General features: G+C 38.6%; 1 protein-coding gene across 2 annotated transcripts in view; it reads right to left on the bottom strand.

The window, feature by feature from the left end:
• Positions 1-22,856, bottom strand: part of MYO1E (myosin IE) — an 89,374-nt gene that overhangs the window by 49,741 nt on the left and 16,777 nt on the right. For both annotated transcript variants that reach the window (XM_082769269.1, XM_082769270.1), the window contains exons 2-3: positions 3,087-3,230; positions 266-355 (exon numbers count right to left, since the gene is read on the bottom strand). In XM_082769269.1, the coding sequence (XP_082625395.1) occupies positions 266-355; positions 3,087-3,230 (234 nt within the window). The remainder of the gene's footprint in view (positions 1-265; positions 356-3,086; positions 3,231-22,856) is intronic.

A 22,856-nucleotide genomic window follows, 5' to 3' on the forward strand; every position in this document is an offset into this window, starting at 1 on the left:
AGAGGAAAGGCCTGTCAAGGGGCAAAGCCTGGTATGGACTAGAGTTAATGCAAGTATTTTCTTGAGATACTAATTCTATGTTCTGGGGAATTCAATTTGAAGAGTCAGTATATGGTGATGGATAACAGCCGATTTCTCCCAGCCGATTTATCTAACACAGCGAACTACCAAAACCCCGAAACAAATGCTTTCAAGAGTTTTACAACGTAGAATAATATTTACATGCCTGCCAATACTCTAGTTCACTAGAGACTGCTTTACTTACGGCTCCTTGGTACATCTCAATTTCCTTTTCCCCAAAATATGGCATTTGTTTGAAAGGATTCACAGAGATTAACACAGAGCCAATGTATGTCTGTATTTAAAAGCAGTTAAGGTAACTACAGCTTAAAAAGTATTATCTTACCTCTAGTGACTGCCAAATAACCTTTCCATATATTACACAGTAGTACACAGATTCAAATAATACAAAAAAAAAAAAAAAAAAAAAAACAGCTTAAAACGATTATTAATAAAAATAAAATTAGAAGGCTTACAAGAATATAAAAATATCATTCAGGAGGATACTTTCATATTATCAAAATATGTGTTTTACAACAAGCTAAGTACAGGAACATGTATTACAGGCCCAAATCCAATACTCCTTGAGTAAAAATACAGAAAGGAAATGGTATATTTGAACTGCTTTGCTCCTTTGCAACTGAGGAGATCGTGTTGCTAGTATTGAAAAGATTGTTTTGACCTTAGCAGAATGAGCTGTACTGACACATTCTGATCTCACAGAGATTGTGCTGAGCATGCAGACAGATGGAAACAGCCTGGACTGAGCTGAACTGGACAATCACTCAGCTGCATGGACAAGTCAGGGAGCTAAGGGAATTAGGTAATTCAGTTACGTGGTGTTACTTTATGAACGTAACTGTTAACAGTCCATACAAGTCTTATCCTGCAGGCTGTATAAGAAGACAGTTCCTAGAAGTCATCCTGCAGGCTGCCCTGTAAGACAACAATCAGCGACAAGCTATTATTATGCCCAGAAAGATTTTTTGCAACCTTTTGAATCTTAGTGTTTCACAGTTCTGCACTGAGCTGTACACGTACCTACATTTAGAAAATACTTCAGAAACCTTTAGTATTTGAATTGTTATACACATAAATGAAGCACCTGATACTGCTTTACAGGCAGGACTGGTTCATGAGTTAGGAGTTGACAGTGTAATAATAACAAGTCCAAAATACTGTACTGCTGGTTTCACTGAACAATCTGGAATTGTTCATGGACAAACTTACTATTTAAGCTTTCCATACAGATGTAGGAAAATTAGAAATTTATCCTGCTGTGTTACCCTACAAAATAACCTATTGTCTTGGTGCCAGAGCACAAGACAGTAGTCAGTTGGGGAAGAACTATAAATCAGTGAACATCACCTCTGTATTGTTAATTTGCAATGTTTTCTTTATATATTTTTAAATTTAATTCAAAGAAGATTAACAACATCCGGGTCAAAACAAGCACTCATTGCATCAGTATAAACATCTGAAGCGATAGTTTTCTGTTGGTAAACAATGCAAGCATTTTCTGGGAAGAATAGTTATCTCTGTGCAGAGTGGCACTGAGAAATATTCATTCATGGGGAGACATAAGAACAATTGAAAGATTCAGGAGATGATTTCTAGAACAAAAATCCTACACAGGACTGCAAAAGGATTCTTCTTCCCCACACAGAAGAATTATAATGCTTTTAAAAGGAGACTCATACCTCAGCATGACCACCATTTCCCTTGGAAAACACAGTTAATCCTGCTTCAGTAAGAAGACTATGCTAACTTCACTTTTTTGTAAGAAAAAAAGCATCAAATGGTTTCTTCAGCACTGAGCACTGAAAAATGTGAATGTAATTCATGGAAGATGCAGGGTTCCACAGGGACAGAAGTGTTCATTTTACTAATAGGATGAGAACTATAGGTTGCCCCAATATTATCTGTTTGACAAATTTGTCACATTTCTGTAATGCAAAATCATTAATGGTGAGGTAATTAATTGAACAGAGGATCCAAAACCATGAATGCACACCTATTAAAAACTTATACAGTTTGGGATGGAAATGTCAGCATAGCTGCAACATTACTTATCCTCTATCAGTCCTTGCTAAAGCAAGCTGCCACTTAGCTCTTACTATCTGAATATATAGTTAGCCAGGAGGCGTTATATATATATATATATATTTAGCAGAAAGGGAAATAAAACGTTAAATACTTCAAGGAAACTGTTCACAAGGTACTACTAGGAAGTATGAAAACTTGGCTAAAGCAGAAGAAGTACCAGTGTCATACGGACTAGAGTTTACAAAATTTCTCACTACAGCTCACGTTATATTGTGAAAGCTAAAAATGAAACAGTGTCTAGTGTTTTGTCTCTAGAAGTCTTTTCATATGGAATTTCAAAAAAAAAAAAAAAAAAAAGCAAATTTTTGGTGCTAAAATCTGTTTTTCTTGCTGGGTTATATGTTCACGTACTTAAATCTTTCATGTTTTCATTAATCACAGTTTAAAAAAAAAAAGAATCGAAGTGCAAACATTTTAGATTTGCAGATGTTCATATGGTTATCTGTTTCCATCAGTCCACGATCCACAGTATTAAGAATTCTAGAACAAGTTGTAAACAGGACTATGTCACAAAAGAATGTTAGATTTTGATAGGTAAAAACAAAAACATAATCTCAAAACATATATAATGCTTAAACCTATTAATTCTTGATCATTGAAGTAGCATAATTGTACCTAGCTTCAGAGGTCACATGGATATATAAATACATGGAACTACAGGCCTATCTTCAACAATGGCAAGAACACTACCATATGTAAAAAAGAATATCAAATAAACGTTTTTCAGATCTTAATTTCAAACCTTCAGATCTTAATTTCAAATTTCAAAATTTCATTTTCTGTACTCACAGGTGCACTGTCATATAAAATGCTCAGGATCTTTGACTGATCTACTTAAACAGAATACATATATGCTACTAGTTTTGCATTGCCTCAGTAAGTCCACAGGACCTGAATAAAAGTAGTAGTATAAAGGATACAAAAATATAGTCATCCATGTATCGCTTCTTAAGGTTCTCCACTATGGAATCCTCTGAGATTTTGGAAAGAAGGACCATATCATCCACTCCACTGTGCTTGACATTGTGGCTCTGCCAGTGGTATCTGTAGTGCCCTTTGCTGCCCTGCAGGAAAACACAAGAAGCATTAAAAAGTTACTATATTTCTCATGAGCATTAGGTAACTGAAAACAATCCATTCAAATTCCAACTTCCAAAATAGATCCCTCACATTGAATTCCATCCCTTAATCCAGGCATTATAGAAAAGCATACACAAATGATGTCACCTTACTCATCTCTGAACTATTAATTAAAGCATCACTGCCCTCAAAAATTAGAAGGTAATTTCATGGGGTTTTGTGACTGTCTGCACACCGAAGAGATTTCAGATGTCAGACTTTTCTAAAACTAGAAGAAAAAAAAACAACCAACAATTATTCCAACTGAGATGCAGTCATTGAAAGCTAAGGATGCTAAAATTAGTCTCCTACAGTGCAACTATTGGTCATGAGGATAGTTAACCACCTGAACTACATTAAACAGGGATGCCGTGGATTCTCCCTCCTTTAACAGTGTTTTACATCAAACACGGACATGCGATGTTACTCAAATAGAAGCTCAGCCTGATACAGAAAGTATTCAGTGATGTTTGTTCTGCAGACCAAGCTGTGCAGCCTGACAAGCTGCATGTCTTAACAGTCCCTTTCGATCTGTTAGTCACCATACTTAACTGACATCTAAATAGATATTCTCTCCCCACACTTAGAGACTATTTCGGGATGCTACTGAAAACTCGTGACATTTCAATTTGCAGCAGTTGAAATCAAAATCTGTTTTTTTCCAGCTGATTTGAACAGTAGTTGGGTTCTGTGGATGCACCCATAAGCAGAATTAAATCCTGTCTAGACGCAATGCAGCTATAAATCTGTTCTTTAATCCCAAAACTACTCCTTGCAGCCTGGCAGGGAATTCTCACGGAGTTCAGCCCTCTTGCATTTTTATACTTAAATTTTTGTTTGTACAATACTGATATTAGAAATACAAAAATTAATACGTTTTACACTGATAAATTACCAGGTACGCTGTCAAGGAAGATGTGGCTAACAAAAGAGCAATTTGGTGTACTCTTCCCATTTTCTAACATTATAATTCCAAGCAATAAGATTTAGCTGCGCTGCTTTCATGTATTTTATGGGATGAAGTCATATTCATCAGAATACGTGCAACTTTTTATAAAGTGTTTCACAGAATAAAATAATGCATAATCATACAGGGTAAGAAAGAAGATGTAGGTACTCCATATACTTTGGCCGCACTCAGGTATTTTGAAATGGTACATCAGCAACTGATAGATGGACAACTTTTGTGTGTGCACACTTCTATACCAGCAAAAGACCCATGTGATTGTACAAAGGTGCAGAACGGCTTCCTCGTGTTGATAGTCAGGCACTTGTACTAATACCAGGCATAGGAGTGGGAGCAACAAATGGAAGCAGGGGAGCACAAGGTTTTTATTTAAGCTGGGTTGGCTGCAAGTATTCATTAAACTAGTCTCAGAGTATGTTTTCCCACAAAATTCAGTGCATCAATTGTGGAAAAAAAAAAAAAAAAAAACAGTAAAAACTAACAAAGACACAATTTAATCCATAATGTACATTAGCAAGTGGAGTCAAACCTGCAGGTTGGCCTCATCTCAGCTTGACTAACTGACATAAAAAAACAAGGCCCAACTGGATTTTTATCTCAAAATAAATTAGTGTGCACTAAAAACGGACCCATTTGCCTATTGCAGACAGCACGGGACTTCCAGGCTTTACGTGTGTATTTTATTAAGTCCCCAGCCATTGCTACCACTGATTCAGCTCTATCACTGCTAACAGTACTAAAGAATATTTGTAGGCTTTAATGAAAAGAATGCTTTTTAATACAGGATAGCAGAGGAAAATATGTCTGAAAGCACACAATCTCAGCCATTCTCCTGAACATAACAACCTTACAAAAGCACAAACAAAATGATCTTCAAGCTCTTTTAGTTTGTATAAGACTTGTCAGTTTTATATTTGCAAAATGGAAGCACTGATCTGGAAGCACTGAGAAAATGAAGGAACCAACTGATTTTTGGAAATTGTTATAAAACACATGACAGAAAATATGTTGAAGGTCAGGTTATTTGAGAAAACAGAAGTCCAGCAGAAATGCATAATTTCCTTCAGTGTACTCATCAACTATTTGTGATATTGCACTTGGAAAAAGGGACTGGCAGCATGGACAAAGAAGGTGTAGTATAAAAATAAACACACAGAATGACATGAAGCTATGCAGAATGTGGTTTAGCATCAGAAAATCAAATAAGCTACAGAAAACAGAAATGAGATGGTAGGAGAAAACCAAGCTCCCATTGGAAATTCAGTGAGAAAAAGACAAAGCTCACAAAGCTCATTGGATGTATGGAAAATGTGCACACAGTTCACACAACAGCAAGCTTTATAGAAGTCAGTGACTGCTGGTTGACTGTGAGTCACACTACCAGGCCAGAAGCTTCTTTCTAAAAGCAATGCCAGGAAGGCTCAGCTTACCTCGAGAGCTGCTCTCCCCAGTGCTTACGCTGATTTAATGTGCAGCTGTAATCAAATCTGACTCCTACAGTATCACACACGAACGGAAAAGGCAGCAGAGATGTAATAAAAAAGCAGCAGCCTAAATATCCAGGAAACCAATTGCACTGAAGACAGTTGACAATGTTAGCACTAAGTAGTTCACAATAATATTGTATCACATTTTAAGTAAGTTTCTATTGGTAGTTTGGGACTATTTCTCCCTTAAGGCACAGCCTTATAAGAACCTATATGGAGAAACAGCAAACCATTGGCAGACCTTTGTCAGATTTTTCCTGTGGATCTAGAAATAAGTCCAAGCTTTAGCAGTAACTAATTTCATTTGCATGTTTAAGCTTTGTTTTCAGCCTCTTTTTTTTTTTCTGAGGAACCTAGCACCAGTGGGGTGGCCACATGTAGTGCCTAAGACAGGGAGTGCTGTTCCTACAGGGCACCACCTACCCCCAAGCATGGATCATAGAATGGTGTTAAAGTCTGACCTGAATTTACCAACCTCAGCCCCTTCCAACTGGTACTATAACCACATCTGAATAACAATTACTACTCTTCTATTGTTCTGAAATACAAAAAAAAATCTTCCTGTCATAAATCAACCAAACAAAGTCCATATCACAGCAATTGTAAAGGAACTCTTCACACCTCTCCAACACTGCACACTTCCTAGAGGCCAAGCACATATATTTAAAAATTATGATGTTTTTAATTGCATTTTCAAAACTTGTTCAAGAGGCAAATTATAGAAATGTACTTTAAACGTCTCTCCCAAAACACTATCATATGTGGAAGCCTTTCCATCTCAAAATTATACTTGATATGTTTGTAATAAACAACTCAGTTATAACTGAAAGAAAATGTCATCTCTGAAGAAGCATAACTACAATTATTTTCAGATTCATACAAATAATACTGTAATATACACACACACACTGTAGACTTTCGAATGATGGCTTCATGTGGTACAGTAAACCAAGTTTGTAGAAAGCTGTTACAGACTTAGCAAAACAGTAAGTAACCAGAAAAAGAACTTCATAGGCAAGGACGGGGATCCCTCATAAATTAACCCTAAGGAGCGCTATTGTTCCCTTACAAATGAAGAGGCACAGGCAGTGGATGGAAAAGGATCTGCTCACGGAATGGAAAATTCTAAGGAGTGGATTATCAGGCAGGAAAACTTCGCATGTCATCACATTATATAGTTAGCCTTGTCTTGCATTCTTTGAAGGAGTTACACATAAACTAAGAGAGCTGAGCACGCATGTTGTAATAATAATAAAGAATATGGGTAGTAATGATTTTGGAACAGTGAAACAGCACGCAGGTACTAAAACTAAGAAAGAACATAGGTAGTAATGCTCACAGAGCACTGATTCATAAAGTTGTAAGTGCTTTTCAGAGGCGGACAGAAAAATTAACTCTGTCTGGCAGGAAGACAAACACTGATCAAACGTAGTCCAGAGTAAAATTTCTCATCTCTGATTCTGCTGCACTTCCAGGAGCCAGCACCTCTATATTATTTTAACTATGGAGAGAAGACCCAGCCAAATTACACTTCAGAATATGGTCTTTCTTTTTTACAGCCTCTGCAGACCAAAGCAAAACAGCAGAATCATTTTTAAATAGGGGCTGTAGTAATGTAGTTATTTCAGTAGCCCAAATTTAGAAGTTCGATTTAATCAGTGTCTTCAGTACCAAAAAGTATGTTTTTACTGTGAAATAACTAAGCAGGTTTTGGTATTCTGTTGTAAAAATACAAGCAAAGTGAACTACCCTAAGCAGGGAAGGGTTAGGGATTGCAATACATGACTTCTGACCTCCCTCAGCTGGCACATTTCAAACACAAATGATTTGTTCTTATTGGATATTTCTTGAGAATTTAACCTTTATTTTAGTTACAGCTTTCTATCATCCGCATAAAAATGCAATATTCTAATCTGGAGACTATTTAAATCTGAGCTACTTAGCTGGTGTCCACCTTACCTTGACCCTCCTCTGCAGGGAGGCCCCAAACTAATTTAGCAAGCTGCTGATTGTCCTGTGCAGCCCTTCACACACTGCACTCAGCCTCCACCTGCTCCCAAAGAAGGCCAGGTCAGGTCTCCCACAGCTGACCTGGGAGAACAAGGGCGGCTGGAAGTGTTCACCTCAGCACCAGTTTGGACCCAGTGACTTGAGCAGAGCCGCACTGGCATGGGCAGATCCGGGCTAACAGAGGCTCAGGGCTGAGTGGCACATTTAAAGGTCAGCAAACCACGACTCGGCCTCAGGTTTTCTTGGTGAAAGATGTGCTCAAACTGTACAATAAATTAGTCAATACAAGTCTTTGTGTCAGCACTAACAAGCTGTAAGCAGCTGGAAAAAGACAAGCTTGGGAGATCAAAAAAAAATACAAAAAAACAAAACCACCTCAGTGGCCTGCTAAAAGCCCTCAGCACCTCTGCCTGGTGAAAAGCCCCAGCAGTGGAGACGCAAGCAGGCACAGAACAACCTGGCTGCCAAGGCTCCTGCGAGCTTCTCTGAGGGCTTCAAACCCCGTGCTTCAAGTTGCACAGGGAACGAAGGCTGGGCTGGCAAAGTAGGAATTAAAGGCGTGTGCTGCACTGCTGTCAGCTGTTATTATTCATCCGGTTGCTGTTTCAGGCTCAAAATCAGATCTGCTTTGCAATCTGACAAGAATAACATTTATCAGTCACAAGATGACCCTGTGAGCCAAAAGCCTACTGTTTCGGAGCCGTACCGCTTCAGGAGCTCATATCCAGGTCACAACTGGCTGGCAAACGAGAAGCACTGTCCTGCAAACCTCCACAATTTTACCATCTTCAGCAGCAAAACAATCAAGAATCTAAAGAGCCTAAAATGAATTCTACTGTCAATTTCCAAATTTCTCTTAACACCCACTCGTTAACACTTTAAGACAATTGCTACAATCACACAAAGTGATACAAACACCTTACTTAGCAAACAAGTAAGCAGCACTAACCATCCGTGTCCAGGGGATTTCATCACCTACCGCTACAGCAGTCCTGGAGATAAAAAACTTTCCCATGTGCTAGACCTGTACTAACTTTGGTACGATATGGTTAAAGCACAATATTGTTTTTGTTCAGAATGAATAATAATATTGATGAGACATCTATTTACAGAACTTGTGTTGCTGCCCTCCACCTTGTGTCACAATAGCAACTGGTGTTTTCTTATTTTTGCCTTTGTTGTTGTTTATACATTTTTACATTATCCTAAGCAACACGTATTTGATGTAGCTATAAAAAGATTGAGTCATGCTGTGTCACAACAGGGTTTTCTTTTAACTGGAAAAAAAAAGAACAAATATTTTTGTATTTCAAGCTGTTTAAAAATAATATATCTAAAAATAAAGCACTAAAAACAAGGGATCAGAAGACTGTATAATCTGCCCCGAGAAAGTGCCTGGTTTCTCTCTCCCCCTCTCCATCAGCACCGCCTAAAGTACAACAACTTACATATGATAAAAAAATCATTTCTTGGTTCCCACTAAGGGAAAAATTGCCAACCTGCACTCCTGACTGCTTTTTTCAGTAGCTAACATTCATCCTTCATCACGGTACAGAAGGGACTCAGCCTCCATGAGGGAGTGTCAAATGATCACAAGCATGATCTTTTTGTTCCCGTTTCAGGTATTTTCTTTACCTATTGCAGACAGAGTGCTATTGCATAAAATCATTGTAGTTTTGGAAGCATTTGTCTCTCCACTCCACATGAGATTAGTATCATCAACACACTAAATGACACACAGTTATCATCCTAACTCAGAATACTGAAAAAGCTGCACACCATTTACTCTACACCTGACATCAATGCTTCTGCCAGTGGAGGCGTACCACTGTTGTCACACATGCATAATTCATACTAGTTCTTCCATTTTACAAACAAACAGACAAAACAACAACAAAACCAACCAAAACGCACTGCCAGCTTTTTGCAGTAACATTCACCAAACTAGTAAATTTTCACAATCTAACGACAGGAATCTTTTATGTATTTCTATGAAGTGAAACAGTCTGCCATTCTCAGTAGAAAATATTTCATAAAAGCTTAACTTGAATTTTGGTTCTTGATTGGTATAATCAAAATTGAGAAGCCATGGTAGACAAGTGCGTCAAAATAACTCTTGTGTATGTAATGTTTAATGTTAAACAGAGACATTGGCTGCTGGGATGTGACCACATTCCAGAGACTAAATTAAAGGAAGACAGAAGCAGTAGCTAGATGGACAAAGATAAAAGGCAAATGATTTAAATTAAATATGATGGAAACATTAGGGGAGAAAAAAGGCAGTACTTAAATATTTGAGAAAATAGCAAAGCAAAAATATTAAGCATCTAGTTGCAGGACAGACATTTTATACAAAGAATTAAAATTTCCAAATAAGTATTAAAGAATGGGAACTACGACCAGCTTAATATCCCAGAAAGACACACCTATAGAAATGAAGTATCAATAAAAATATTTCTGAGGGGAAAAGAAGTCAATTCTCAGTTTGCTGTAGGACAGGATTCAGCCTAGCATGGCTAGGACAGATTCCAGAGCTGGTGACACGCTGCTGGGATGTCCCAGTTGCTCAAGCACTTGCTCCTCATCTGCTCCTGAGCTGCCCCTTTGCAGCTCAGAGGCAGCAGAAGTGGCCACGGGACACGTCCCCACCACCCCACTGCTGTCTGCTGCTCTGGGCACTGGTTCCAGGGCATGGCTCTGCCCTCCTGGCAGCCAGCACCGGCACAGCCACGGCAGCTGTGCTCAGGAGGACAGCAAGAGACAATCTAGAGCCTGCTTACCCAACAGCAAATGCACACCTGAAACACAATACGAGCTATGGGAATATGAGATGTCTACAGGGTATATGCATTATGCTCATTTGTCGGAGTCGGGAAAGTCATCAGCATTCTCATAAAAAACAGAACATCACCAAAATAAAAATTACTCCAGTGTTTGACTGTGGGAAACAGGTATTGCATCAATATATATTTTTTTTTTAATTAAAAAAAAAAAATTAAAAACAGGTATAGGTACTCTGCAGAACAAATAAGGATATGAATGAACTTAAGAGCAGATACGGTAGCATACATTAGTTTTTGATACAACTTACACAGAGAGAGTAGGCAGTCACCAAAAAGTTTCTAATGAACTGTAGATTCATGTTTGTCTATCCCACAGCTTTTTGGATGGCTGTAGCCTAAAGTTCCAAGAAATATCTCAGGAAAATGCAATGCTGTTAAGTATTTAATATGGTTGATTTAGTCCTGAATATTCACTACTTTACTTGACCTACTGGGCAACCCCCTGAGATGTTCTGTATTTCACCTGTACACCATGGCAGAAGTAGCTAAATCCCCTGCAACAGTGATGGATTACAGACAGGCCTTGCAATAGCAAAATTTAGTCAGGTTGTACAAATCTGCCATTCCAATCATCTGATCACTGAGCAGCACCCATTCACACTGACTCACAGTCTCTAAACTGTACATGCAGTTCGCATTGTATATACGTATTACACAAGTTAAGAAAATGCAAGAGAACAATTACAGCAAACATGTTTCACCTTGGCTGGATTCACCTTTACAGATAATATTTTCTGTCCCTCTTTTCCATTTAAAACAAGTTTAAAGAGGTTTTGCGCAACAAACCATCTCAAATGCAATACTACAAAATACTGTATACTTTAACTGTTATAAATGAAGTTACAACTCAATCTGAATTTAGTAATATTTATAAAAGGGAAGTAAACAGCGCTAGGTGCGCACGGAGTCTACGCTCTACCAACACGCACACACGAACATCGAACTTTCTAAATATACAGAACACTGCTTTTACATATTAAACACAAGTACGCCTATACATATGTACAATCAGCAAAGGTATCAATTGACTATTAATGTCCACAACTGGGGGAGCATAGCTGGAGATGGTAATCCTGGTTGAAGTGCTCCCATATCTTCTTTGTTCCCTCTAAACTCTTTACATTCCTGATGGCCTCATCGTTAAGAGTCTGATGTTATCATCAACCATGGGACTTGTCAACCCCCATGGCCATACTCCCACATCTCCCCCTTCTTTATCAATATCAACCATCTTCTTGACACAAATTATTACTCTATATATCACATAACCAAAACTTGCTATCAAAGTTCCACAGAGTATGAAAATTCATTTTTTTCAACTGTACAATATAAGGGTATCTATGTATATGTGAACTTTTTCTTACTTTCACTCGTTACAAAAAAGGACAAGAGCTCATTCATTCTCCTGACATCTCCCTGGAAATGGCATGTTCTGGGAGTATTTCAGTATCACCTCTCCCAAAATACTACATAGCAACTGGAATCTCAGAGGCCAAAAATCACAGGATTTTCTATAGCTGGAATGCTCCCAAATGCTTCACCCCTTCTGGAACAAAACACTTTTTTTTTTTTCTTCATTTATTTCAAGCAACAGAAAATAATTTGTCTATAATGAATTTATTCCAAGTGTTCCTATGTGTGTCACATTAACAAAAAATGTATTATGGTCTTTAATTGAAACACTTAGTTTGAAAACCTCAATCAATAAATTTAGACAAAACGCCACAGCCTCTCCTTCAGCATCACACTGAAAATATTTTCCTTGATCATCCTGACACTAAATACAGAACTGAAGTCAAGTGGGAGCTTACCATCTGGTTTCCAGAGAGAAGACTCTTGGAACAGCATGACTCAGAAGCTCTACACATGGACCAGCGTCTTGCACATGCACTGCCAGAAGACAGCATTTTGATGGTGGTACATTACCATATACTGGTGCCAGCTGAAGTTTTTGGAGAAAGTAAAACCAGCAGCATATTGCAGTAATGCCATCACAAGCCTGTCCTGTTCTAGCTGACATTACTGCTCATTTCCCTTCCCCCATCTTCCATCTTTTGGGATCTCAGGCCTTTAGCACCAAACCACATTCACAGGCCACAGCTCATCCCAGTGGATTCCTTCCTGCTCAGTCACTGCCCTATCTGTATATCTACAAACAGCAATCGGAAGTTGCTTTTGGTTTCCCCCTCCCATTGACCCTTTTGTTTCATGATAAAATCAAGGTATTTGTTTTTCTCACCAGACTAGTACTGCTGAGACATTAACCTGAGACCTTAAAGCCAAAGCCTGTCCCGAAACGGTGCCCCTGGATGATGGCTTTGAGATAGAGGGCTTTATTAGGGAAATGATTTCTCTGCAGCCTGTGGCCTTGGAGCCTCCAACTACCCTTTCACAGTGAGATTACAAGGAGGGCTGTTCACATCAGCAGACCTGCTATCAACTGTGGCCCCATCAACCCTGCAGCTTGCTGGGCTACCTGGTGGCAACTGCTCAGTGGCTGATCAGCCCAGACTCTCCACATGCTGCCCCTCTCTACCACTGCTCTGTTGTATACAAAGACTACAGAGGTCATCGTGAGAGGATGAATGTAGCTTTTTCTCAGCTCTCATCACCTGGCATACAGCCACGCATTCAGTAACACAACCAGCTGATATCTGGGGTAACACACCTGAAGCCTTTGTGACTTCACTACATTTCATTCTCAATAAGTATTTACACAATTTGTCCAACATTTTAGTTATAAACAGGAAAATATTATACCCTGAAAGAAAATAGTCACAGTTTGTATTCTTAATTATGCAATTAAAGCATGACTTATCCCTGAAAAACTTGTTCAAAAGCAATTCTGTCAGTAACCATGAAGCATGACAAAATGAGGAAATGCCAAGCATTTATATTTTTGAATCTTCCCTTACATTTAGTGTAAAACTTTAACCATAATGTTATTGTCTATTCATAAAATATTTAGTTTTCAGCAAATATTTTTCATGAGATAACATTGCCAAATGAAACTTTTACATAATAAAATGATAGTAAATCTCTTAACTAGTGTATTGGCACTGCATGAAAATATTATTTGTATTAAGAATTATGTGCCTATCAATATGACTTTTGCTTTCATTTTTCATTAAGATCGTAATATTTCCCTAGACATTTTAATTAATTAGATATATTAAAAGTGAGGCATAAAACTATGCTCCAAGACTGATAAGGTTTTCGGGTGTTTTTTTCGCCATTCTGCATGAGTACATACAAAAGGTATCTGCATTTTTTTTTCATTAAAAATACTCAGACATTGAAAAGGCTTAACAAAATTAGAATAACGAAAACTCAGAAATTTGTATTCAGCCTGTAGACCACTACTTGTAGAAGATGAACAAAGGTTCCTAGGCAAGCTTCTCTAGGAGGCCCTGCTGGAGCAAGGGGGTTGGACTGGGTGACCCCCACCGCTTCCTTCCAACCCCAACTATTCTGTGCAATCCCGTGAAAAAAAATGATCTTTAAAACCTGATTATTTAGCAGCAAAGCAGTTCCTGCAAAAACTGTAGATGTCCCCCAGCTTGAAAGCAATCAGCCAGGGAGGAAGGGCCCGGGGATCCCAGGAGCCCAGCCTGCGGGAGCCGCGCTGCCTGGGCCCTGTTGCACAAACTCTGCCAGCTTCTCAGCTCCGCTAATTCAGCTTGCTGAAAGCTTGCTGAAATCGGTGACCGGCAGGGGAGGGGAGGGGGTCTGCATGAATAACAATTCCCAAAGCCCCAAATAACTATTCACGACAGCCTTTCTAACCCTGCAGTGCTTAGTCTGACATGCTGTCTTTTAAAACTGCTCGGTGTAAACCCTAGAGAAGGACAAACGACAACTGAAATGTAATAACCTCTGTGCTATTTTTTAACCTTTTTATGCATCTAGAATCACATTTGGATTTAAAATCATGTTGAAAAATCATCCTTGAGGCTCTTTTGGTTTCTTCTTTTCCTTTTAGGTATAATAAAAACCATGTATATATATGAATTTTTATTTACAAATCAAAGGGAACATAAACTTTTTTTTTTTTTTTAGACTTACGTAGCCTCGTATCTATGGTAGGTCAAGCTAAAAAGAAACACCAGTTTTTGTAATGGTCATGATAAAGCAGCAGAAGTTGCAACGCAACAGATGATAACTGTAGCTAATGCTGGTGTTTGAACAGTCCATACCAAAAAGCATCCTTGTGCTGATACCTCAACGCTTTATTAGTGTAATGCACTGCCAAGACGCCCAAAATAAAACATGCCAAATTAATTCTACTGCTGATTTATTAACGTGGGCACAAGAATGTTGAGTGGCTTCAGGCCAACTTATTTTGAGATACTTGCTCTGACCTTCCTGCCTGGTATAACCAGGGCCTGCCCTCCTGTGTACACAGCAGATCCTGGTGGTATCGCTGGGCTGCATGAGATAACCGCTGCCGTGCTGGTGCCCCCTGAAAAGGAACAGGCTTGCCAAAGGCCTGGCTGCAGTTAAATTTATCTGAGATTTACCCCATTAGATGGCTGCAAGAATACCTGCTGTCGTGTTGGATTGAAGAGTTGCATTATCTGTCCTTAGACTGTGCTCAGCTGTAGAGCTCAGGTCACTGTACCGGGAGGGGGTGGGGAAGCAGCCCAAGAGCAAGCAGTGCCCCCAGCAGCACTGACAGCTGGGACACCGGGAGGCAGGAGATGCAGGGAAATCTCTGACTCCTTGCTGAGGCAGGGGCAGGAGCGGTTCCCCCCCAACACTGACATGTCCCATGGGAGCAGTCAGCTCCTGTCTCTGGGGGCAGTGGCTGGAGGTGCTTGCTTGGGTTGGGCAGAAGAGGTTCCACAGCTGGGGAGGCTCTGAGGTAAAAATTGTTTTCTATATTTGCTTTAATTTCACAGGGTGCTGAGTAAACACACAGTAAATGTTCCAGGACTACAGCAGCTGCCTGTTTACCCCCACGCTACTGGCTCAGTGCAACAGGGAGCAGCGTTCACCCCACCTATTGGGGAGCTGACACCAGGCTTGTAAGATGCCCGTGGCTTAGCCCACAAATTCCTTTTTTATGAATTTAATATAGCTTTCACAATAAAATAGCTTTCAAGTTTTGCTATCCATGTGCAGAAATCAGATTTGACTTCAGAGTGTAGTAGACTATTTGATAACACTGGTTAAGCCTTTATTGCAACCCTTCAGAAGAATCCAACACTAATTTTTATTTCAGTTCTTCCAAATACAAATTGTTTAATTATTACATAAATACAAGCAAGGATTCCTTTCAGCATCCCACTTCAGAAATTATTTACGTGTATCTTTTCAAAGGACCAAGTCCTACATGCTCACATCAGCTTTTAACCAAAGACACAGCAAGAAGCAAAATCTTGGGAAAAGCAGCGTACGTGAGACCTGACAAAGTTCACGCCCCATGTAGGAGACTCTTTCTCAGGCACTTCACTTTCTCAGCTGTACCTCCATACCTGGCCTGATCTGCAAAGAGCTTACTATTTGCTTCTGGCCTAAGGCTCAAAGACTGCTACACAACTACGCTGCAGCTCCGGAGCACGTGCTTTCTGGAGTTGACAGGAATGCCAGCAGAAAGCACATTCCCCTGCCAGCCTGAAGATATGCCAAGGTTATTAAGATCCAATACAGGAAACTTTGCAGATCACTCCAGGTTTTCAGACATGCACATAAGGACCTTACCTAATCATTCAGGAGGCAAAAGGATCTTTCTCCTGCAAAATACATGGTGACACAGCAGGAAAAGTCTAAGCTACTCAAGGTAAACATACAAAAGTGGGAACTTAGTGAACAAATAATGAAAATACTTACCCATTGCGACAATTTCCTGCACACCCTTTGTCAGGGACTGGTTTTCACTTGGACCAATAACTACACTATGCCAAAGCAAGCAGGTCCCACTGAATGTCTATAAATTAGAGATGCTCTCATAAGCAGATCATCTTCCACATACCCATTATTCATACGGAAAGTTAGTATTTGCCATTACACTAATTTTCTAAAATATTTTTGTTTATTCAGTCAACTCTGTGGTAAGAGCAGCTTCAGGAAGAAAGTACATAAAAAACAGCAAGTAATATTTTGGTTTTATAGAACACTTAGCTTGTTTTAATACCTTGTTTTTATTTCACTGGCTTTTATTAGTGTTTTCCTAGTCAACATGAAAAGCATGCTATTCTTTGAACACTTTTCCAAATAATGCAGCCTGCTTAAGACTTCATAAGGCTGTCATATCTTCTTTCTGTCAGATCCCCTGCTTTGAATTATTTACTGTAGTGTTCATTAAGCTTTTATATCCACTCTACAGACTTTCACGTTTGCATAATAATTCATAAGGCACTGAGAAAAATAAAGCTAAAAATGAATATACATGATCTCCATTGGCTACGTACCTCGTATCATTCTGCCAGGAAAGCTTATGTCCCAGAAAGATGGAAGCAGAGAAATGCATTCAGAATACAAAGAATTCATTCTACTCCAGTGGAACACCAGGGTTAGGAGCTGAATTAAAAATTTTGGGGCCAGATACTTCCTTTAATAAAACCTTTTACAGCTGGGTGATTGGGTCTTCATAGTTATTACGTAGGTTGCAACAACACGTATGTATGATCCCGGAAATCGCAGTGTCTCCGTTTTATGAACTGTGTGCAGAGTTTACTTGGTAGGTCAAATGACAGTTCCTATTAGTCTACCAGAGATCTTCTCACACAAAGAGCTATTCTGCTCCCCAAGCTTTTTCTCTGTTTTTTCTTTCTTTTTTGGTTGGTTGGTCGGTTGTTTATTTGGGGAGGAGGGAGTGTGGGTCTTTTTAAATGCTGGAATGTTTCATGGAGATATTTAGCATTTAAATTACTGAAGCAAGAAAACTAACAGAAAGCTAGTTCAGACATCCAGCTACCTCCAAAGCTATAGGCTTTTACCACATGTGTTGACAACTGATTTCATTTGTAAACCAGCTTTCTTCATATATCTGCTAGAGGAAACTGGTACTATCAGAATACATATTAGATTCAGTCTTGCAGATGTTGTACTGGCATAATTATGTTTTAAGCAGAGATGCCAGCCAGACAAGCTCTGAATATATTCCAGTGGGTTTTTAAATGACTTCTAAAAGTTTGTTGTTTCACAAAGTCAGTAGCTTTATCACCAATTTTGCAGAAACATGTAAAACACCAAAATTAAACATCTGTTATGACTTGTAATTCACTATCAGCATCATAAATATCTATCAGTTTCAAAGTAATTCTGTTAATGGGAAACTGAACAGAAAGCTACTTATCAGCTTTGAAGAAAGAAATGTTGCATACCAATACAGGTAAATTGCTCAAATTTTATTTAAAAACATCTCTGAAGTGGAGCAGAGTGATACTGCATATTCCTGTCCCCTTTATTGTTTCCATATCCATGTCTGACCCTGGCTTCCTGTGAGAAAATTATTAACATTTTCTTTGTTGAGGATACATCATTTAACTGAAAGTTTGTTCTATTTGAACACTCAAGAACAGTGAAAAGGATGTAAAGCATCCAAAAATTGAAACCCAATCCAAATAAATTGCCCCCCCCCCACTGTATTGATGCAGATCTGTATTCAGCATGATTTCACATTCTACATTGTTCCCTTCTTCATCATTACCATCTGTATCCCTAACAAAATTAATCTTACTGTCTTCAAAGAACTCTTTTGTATGATTTTAAAACACAATTTATCAACTACTTGTTTATGTTTCTTAACGGTATCTTAATGCCAACAATTTGGCATCTTACCTTTAACTTAAGCATATGCTATACTTCACAATAGAAACTCAGAACAGGTAAAATTCAAGCTAAATCACAAGTTACTTTCACTGAGGTTTCTGAATTTGAGAATAATCAAGAAAACACTTAAATTTCAGATATTAACTGTCCGAAGACCTCAGCTTGCTGGACTTAAACATGAATTCATATTAAACTTAAAAGCCTGGGATGTACAGCGCTTTTAACTTTTAGGCTTATTCAAACTTAAGTCCAAATTAAAACCCACATAAACTAAACAAACCAAAAAGAAGGAAAAAGTCATTGGAAATGTAAACTAAGACCAGCTGAATTTCACACAGTACTCAGCAGCAAAAGTCTAGTTGTAATATTGACTTTCCATCTAAGTTCAGCATTCATTCACAAGAGACAGCTGTTAGATGAGTACTCTTCCCTCCCCCCAACCTTCACACAACCTAGACATGAGATAAATGCTCAGGTTACCAATATCCTTTTTATTTGCTTTCAGCTTTTTAGATGTCTCAATTCATTACATTCTGTTGAAGCCTTTTAAAGAAAGCTTTATGTTTTTTCTACATTAAGTATTTAAGTCAAGATTTGTGGCCTTTTAAAATAAAGTTCTTGCTTAAAAACCAAGTACTAAGGTAGATTTGATCTAAGTTTGTGTGCCAGCTTGCTAAACAATATATTCCTCCTGACCCCACAAGGACCAGAGGACTGGCTTAGGTCTTTCAGCTGTGACATAAATGCTGCCTTTGACTCTACCTTGCTGAAAACAAATACCTTTTAAAGTGGTGTGCTAAGAATTTGACCCAAATACAACACCAGTAGTTGTAGTAGTAAGAGTGCATTCTGCCACATATACCTCAGCCGTGCATGTGCTCCATCATCATGCAAGTAAGGCATGCAGATGGACAGGGAGAGCTATTTGGTTACTAGGTATCCATTAAACATAAGTGATTTCCACTTACTCTGCACAGGTGTATCAGGAACTTTAACAAACCTTTCCACTGTATTTCTCCTTTCCACACTAGTTTCTTTGTACTCCTCACACCTGAGATAGAAACACTAGGACACAAATTGAACCGAGAAACAAAGGAGAATGAATACTAGATGTTGGAGAGCATCCCAGAAACCATACCTAAAAGAAACTTCTTAAGAAATATAGACACTTTTCTACAGACCCCCCCTGATGCTGACTTTAAGGGTTCAACGTGCTCTATTAGTCTGTGAATAATACCAAACCTGCAGATCCGTTATCAGGGCTTCAGTCACTGGAATGCATGAAGAGCTTTACTCCATCTTCAGACTGTCAGAGAACAACCTCTAACTCTGCCACTACACAGTTGCCTGGTTTTGACCCTTTTTCTCTGTGAGTGCCTGAGCTGACCTCTGGTTTGCAAAGCAGATGTGTCCATAGCACATCTGGTTCTTGAGGAGGGTTCAGGTGAGCAGGCAGCTCCAAGCCCTGGTTAAGCAACAGAATGGTGTTTCTGCTACTTCAGGAAGTTAAGATAGAGCAACAAAGACGCTGCAGTTGACTACAGACCACAACTCCTGCCTGTTCTCTACTACTGCATATTCAGTGTTTCCCCTAAATTCCACAATCATATTATTATGTAAGATTCTTACGAAAATCCAGAATTTAATTCAACGCCATGAACTTTTGGAGCATTGACCTATGGTGTCTGAAAACACATGAGAAGATGCCAAGGCACTGATGGAGTATGTGCTTCTACGTTTACAAGTCTACATCCATAAAAATCTGGTTTTCTTCCTTTGAAAAAAATCTGGTTATGAGATTGCTAACAAGGGGTTCCCTGTAACTTCAAGTGTGTTTTCTTCCTCTGTCTAATCACAAACATTTCCTCATGAACACTGTCAGACACTGGATTTGGTAACTATTTTACAAAAAAAGCAAGCAATTCCTTGATACTATGCTAACCATCACTTCAGCACAGTCTGAAGAAGTCAGTGCTCAGACAGTTTCCTAAGGACAGAGACGGACACCCCTCTTCAGTCTCTATAAACAAAACTAATAGAACACTCCAGCATAGCTCATTTTGGAGTGAGGCTGCTTGTACTTGGTGATAGCATCCACACAACCCTGAAAATAAAGAAAAGAACCCTTAAAAAAAAAAAAAAAAAGAAGACTGGAAACAAAATGTGTCAGAACATTTGTCCATAGAATAAAAACAATTTTGAAAGGGGGGGAAGATTTGGAGGGCCCTCATAACACAGTGTTAGGGCTAGGCATAGTGCCTAGTCTTCACATAAGCACATTTTGCCAAGACATTTTGAATTTAAATGTTATTAACCAGAGGTGAATAAAGGAAGGTGGTAATTTTATTTATTTTTTTAAACAGTTGCTTGAGGTTCTTTCTGGTGTCATTAACAGCACGTAAACAAACTTTAACATAAATTATGCAACAGCTAAAGTACTGAAGCTCATTGAGGCAATTGAAGAAACAATTATTCTAATTATGTACACATAATTAAAAAAGAACAAAGAACCATGAAACATCCAGGTATTTGTAATAACTTGTCAACCTATTTTGCTACTTAGTCTTTTTTTTTTTTTTTTTTTTAACTTAAAGAAAACTATCCTCACCTTGCTTACAAGAAAAATATTCAGGTGAATTATGAAAGTTTGTCCTTGAAGGACTGGAAGTAAAGACAATACTGAAGTACCCTATCCATTCTTATAGGCAGTGCTCCAAAGGAAAATAAAGGGAAGACCTCATCCACAAATCATAAGGTTTCAGCCATGTGTGCACATTTCAGAGAACTAGCTAAAAACTGAAGTTACAGATCCCATTTAGTCTATCGCTCTAAAGTGAAAGTCATTTTGTTGATCATAGAATTGGATCTTCAAATATCCTGCATGGTAAACCTTTTATGTGTCTACACTTTTTTTTTTTTTTTTAATAAGCAAGGCTATAAAGGCTGTAACTACAGCAACTGAACAAATCTGATTTTTTTTTTTTTATTTTTACTATTGTAAGAACATAGCTTTTAGTATTTCAGACTCACTATATTGTTAATATATTCACAATTAAGGAAAACCTATGCTTTTGTTGTTGTTCAAATTTTTCAGTACAAAAAGAGACAAGCTAGCACAAAGTGTTCTTCAGTATAATTTCTAGACTGTTGTATTGTAAATGATAAAATGAATCTTCTGTAGGTCATATTGCATTTAAATGCAGTAATGTGTATCTAAAACCTGTGAGCACTGGAATGCCTCATTTAGTTAAGTTCTGACCTATGTAGATGAACAACTCACTTCACAACTCCCTATTAAGTGTTTCATGCATGGCACTATTAAATCTCATTATCATTTCCAATGTCTATTGATTTCACTTTAATTTAATGAAGAAATGCTGGGTTTTAACCACCATATATATATCTCCTCATATTACTGTACCTGTACACTAGGATTGAATTTGGGCAAGAGCACACAGCTCACAGCCACTCTGCCATCTCCCACTACTGCTAACACTACTGGACACAGGCATGTGGTCAGATGGAGTGGGCCGTATGTCACTTGAGGGTAGCACGCTATCCTGTCGCAGGACTTAAAGCACGTAATAGAAAAGGTAAAGGTACAAGTTACGGAATACATCAACTGTTCCAGCAAATAAACTGGGATTTGAAGCTTTGAGTGTGATCATTTGGTGACATCGGTTTGGGATTCACATGCTCACCCACATGCTGATGCTTTTACATGATTTGGTCTATTTGAAGTATAACACTTGAGGAAATCTTGCTTTCTGCAAGGTTCCTTTACATGCACAGTTCTCCGTGCCCTCTATGAAGCAATAGAGGAAACATACGCTGTACATCAGGCACATGATCTTTAACCAACACAGCCCTCCTCTGCATTTTTCCTTCTCCAACAAAATGTCATGTTTGTTCATATTAAGTATGAAGTATGCTGTGCAGCTAAGCATGCCTCATCCAATTAATGAAAGCACTACTTAAAATCTGGAGATTAAAGAAGTAAACCATTAGATACACAGATGTGCTTCTGCATACTCCTTCCGCAACGTCTGACTGCCAGAATCATTTTATTTCCACCAATTCACAGTACAAAAGTACAGGAGGCAGCCTGCAGCTATCTTGCTTTGGAGTTTGCTCCTGTCAAATCTTGTAATGTTCAGCAAGGCTGGGTTTACCTAGCATTTGCATGGGAGAGCATCAGGTGAAGCCCGGGATTCTACAGAGAGCTACACCAGTAATTTAGTCATGGATGCGTCAGAAATGGCCCACTGGAGGTACAGAAGGGCCATTGAAGGGGAAAAGATCTTTCAGATTGTTAGAGAGGTTTAAATTATTTGCAGTGATTCAAGGTGCAGTGGAACATTTTGCAGGAACAGATTTATTTGCTCTGGAGTCCAGCCCTAAAGTAGTTGTATTGCTTTTAGATACTGCATTTCCAGCAGCTTCAAAAAGACATCATGCATTTTAAGTTGTACAGGAATAGCCTTTTTG

Source organism: Aythya marila (assembly GCF_965140915.1).
Source record: "Aythya marila genome assembly, chromosome: 11".
Taxonomy (NCBI): Eukaryota; Metazoa; Chordata; class Aves; order Anseriformes; family Anatidae; genus Aythya; species Aythya marila.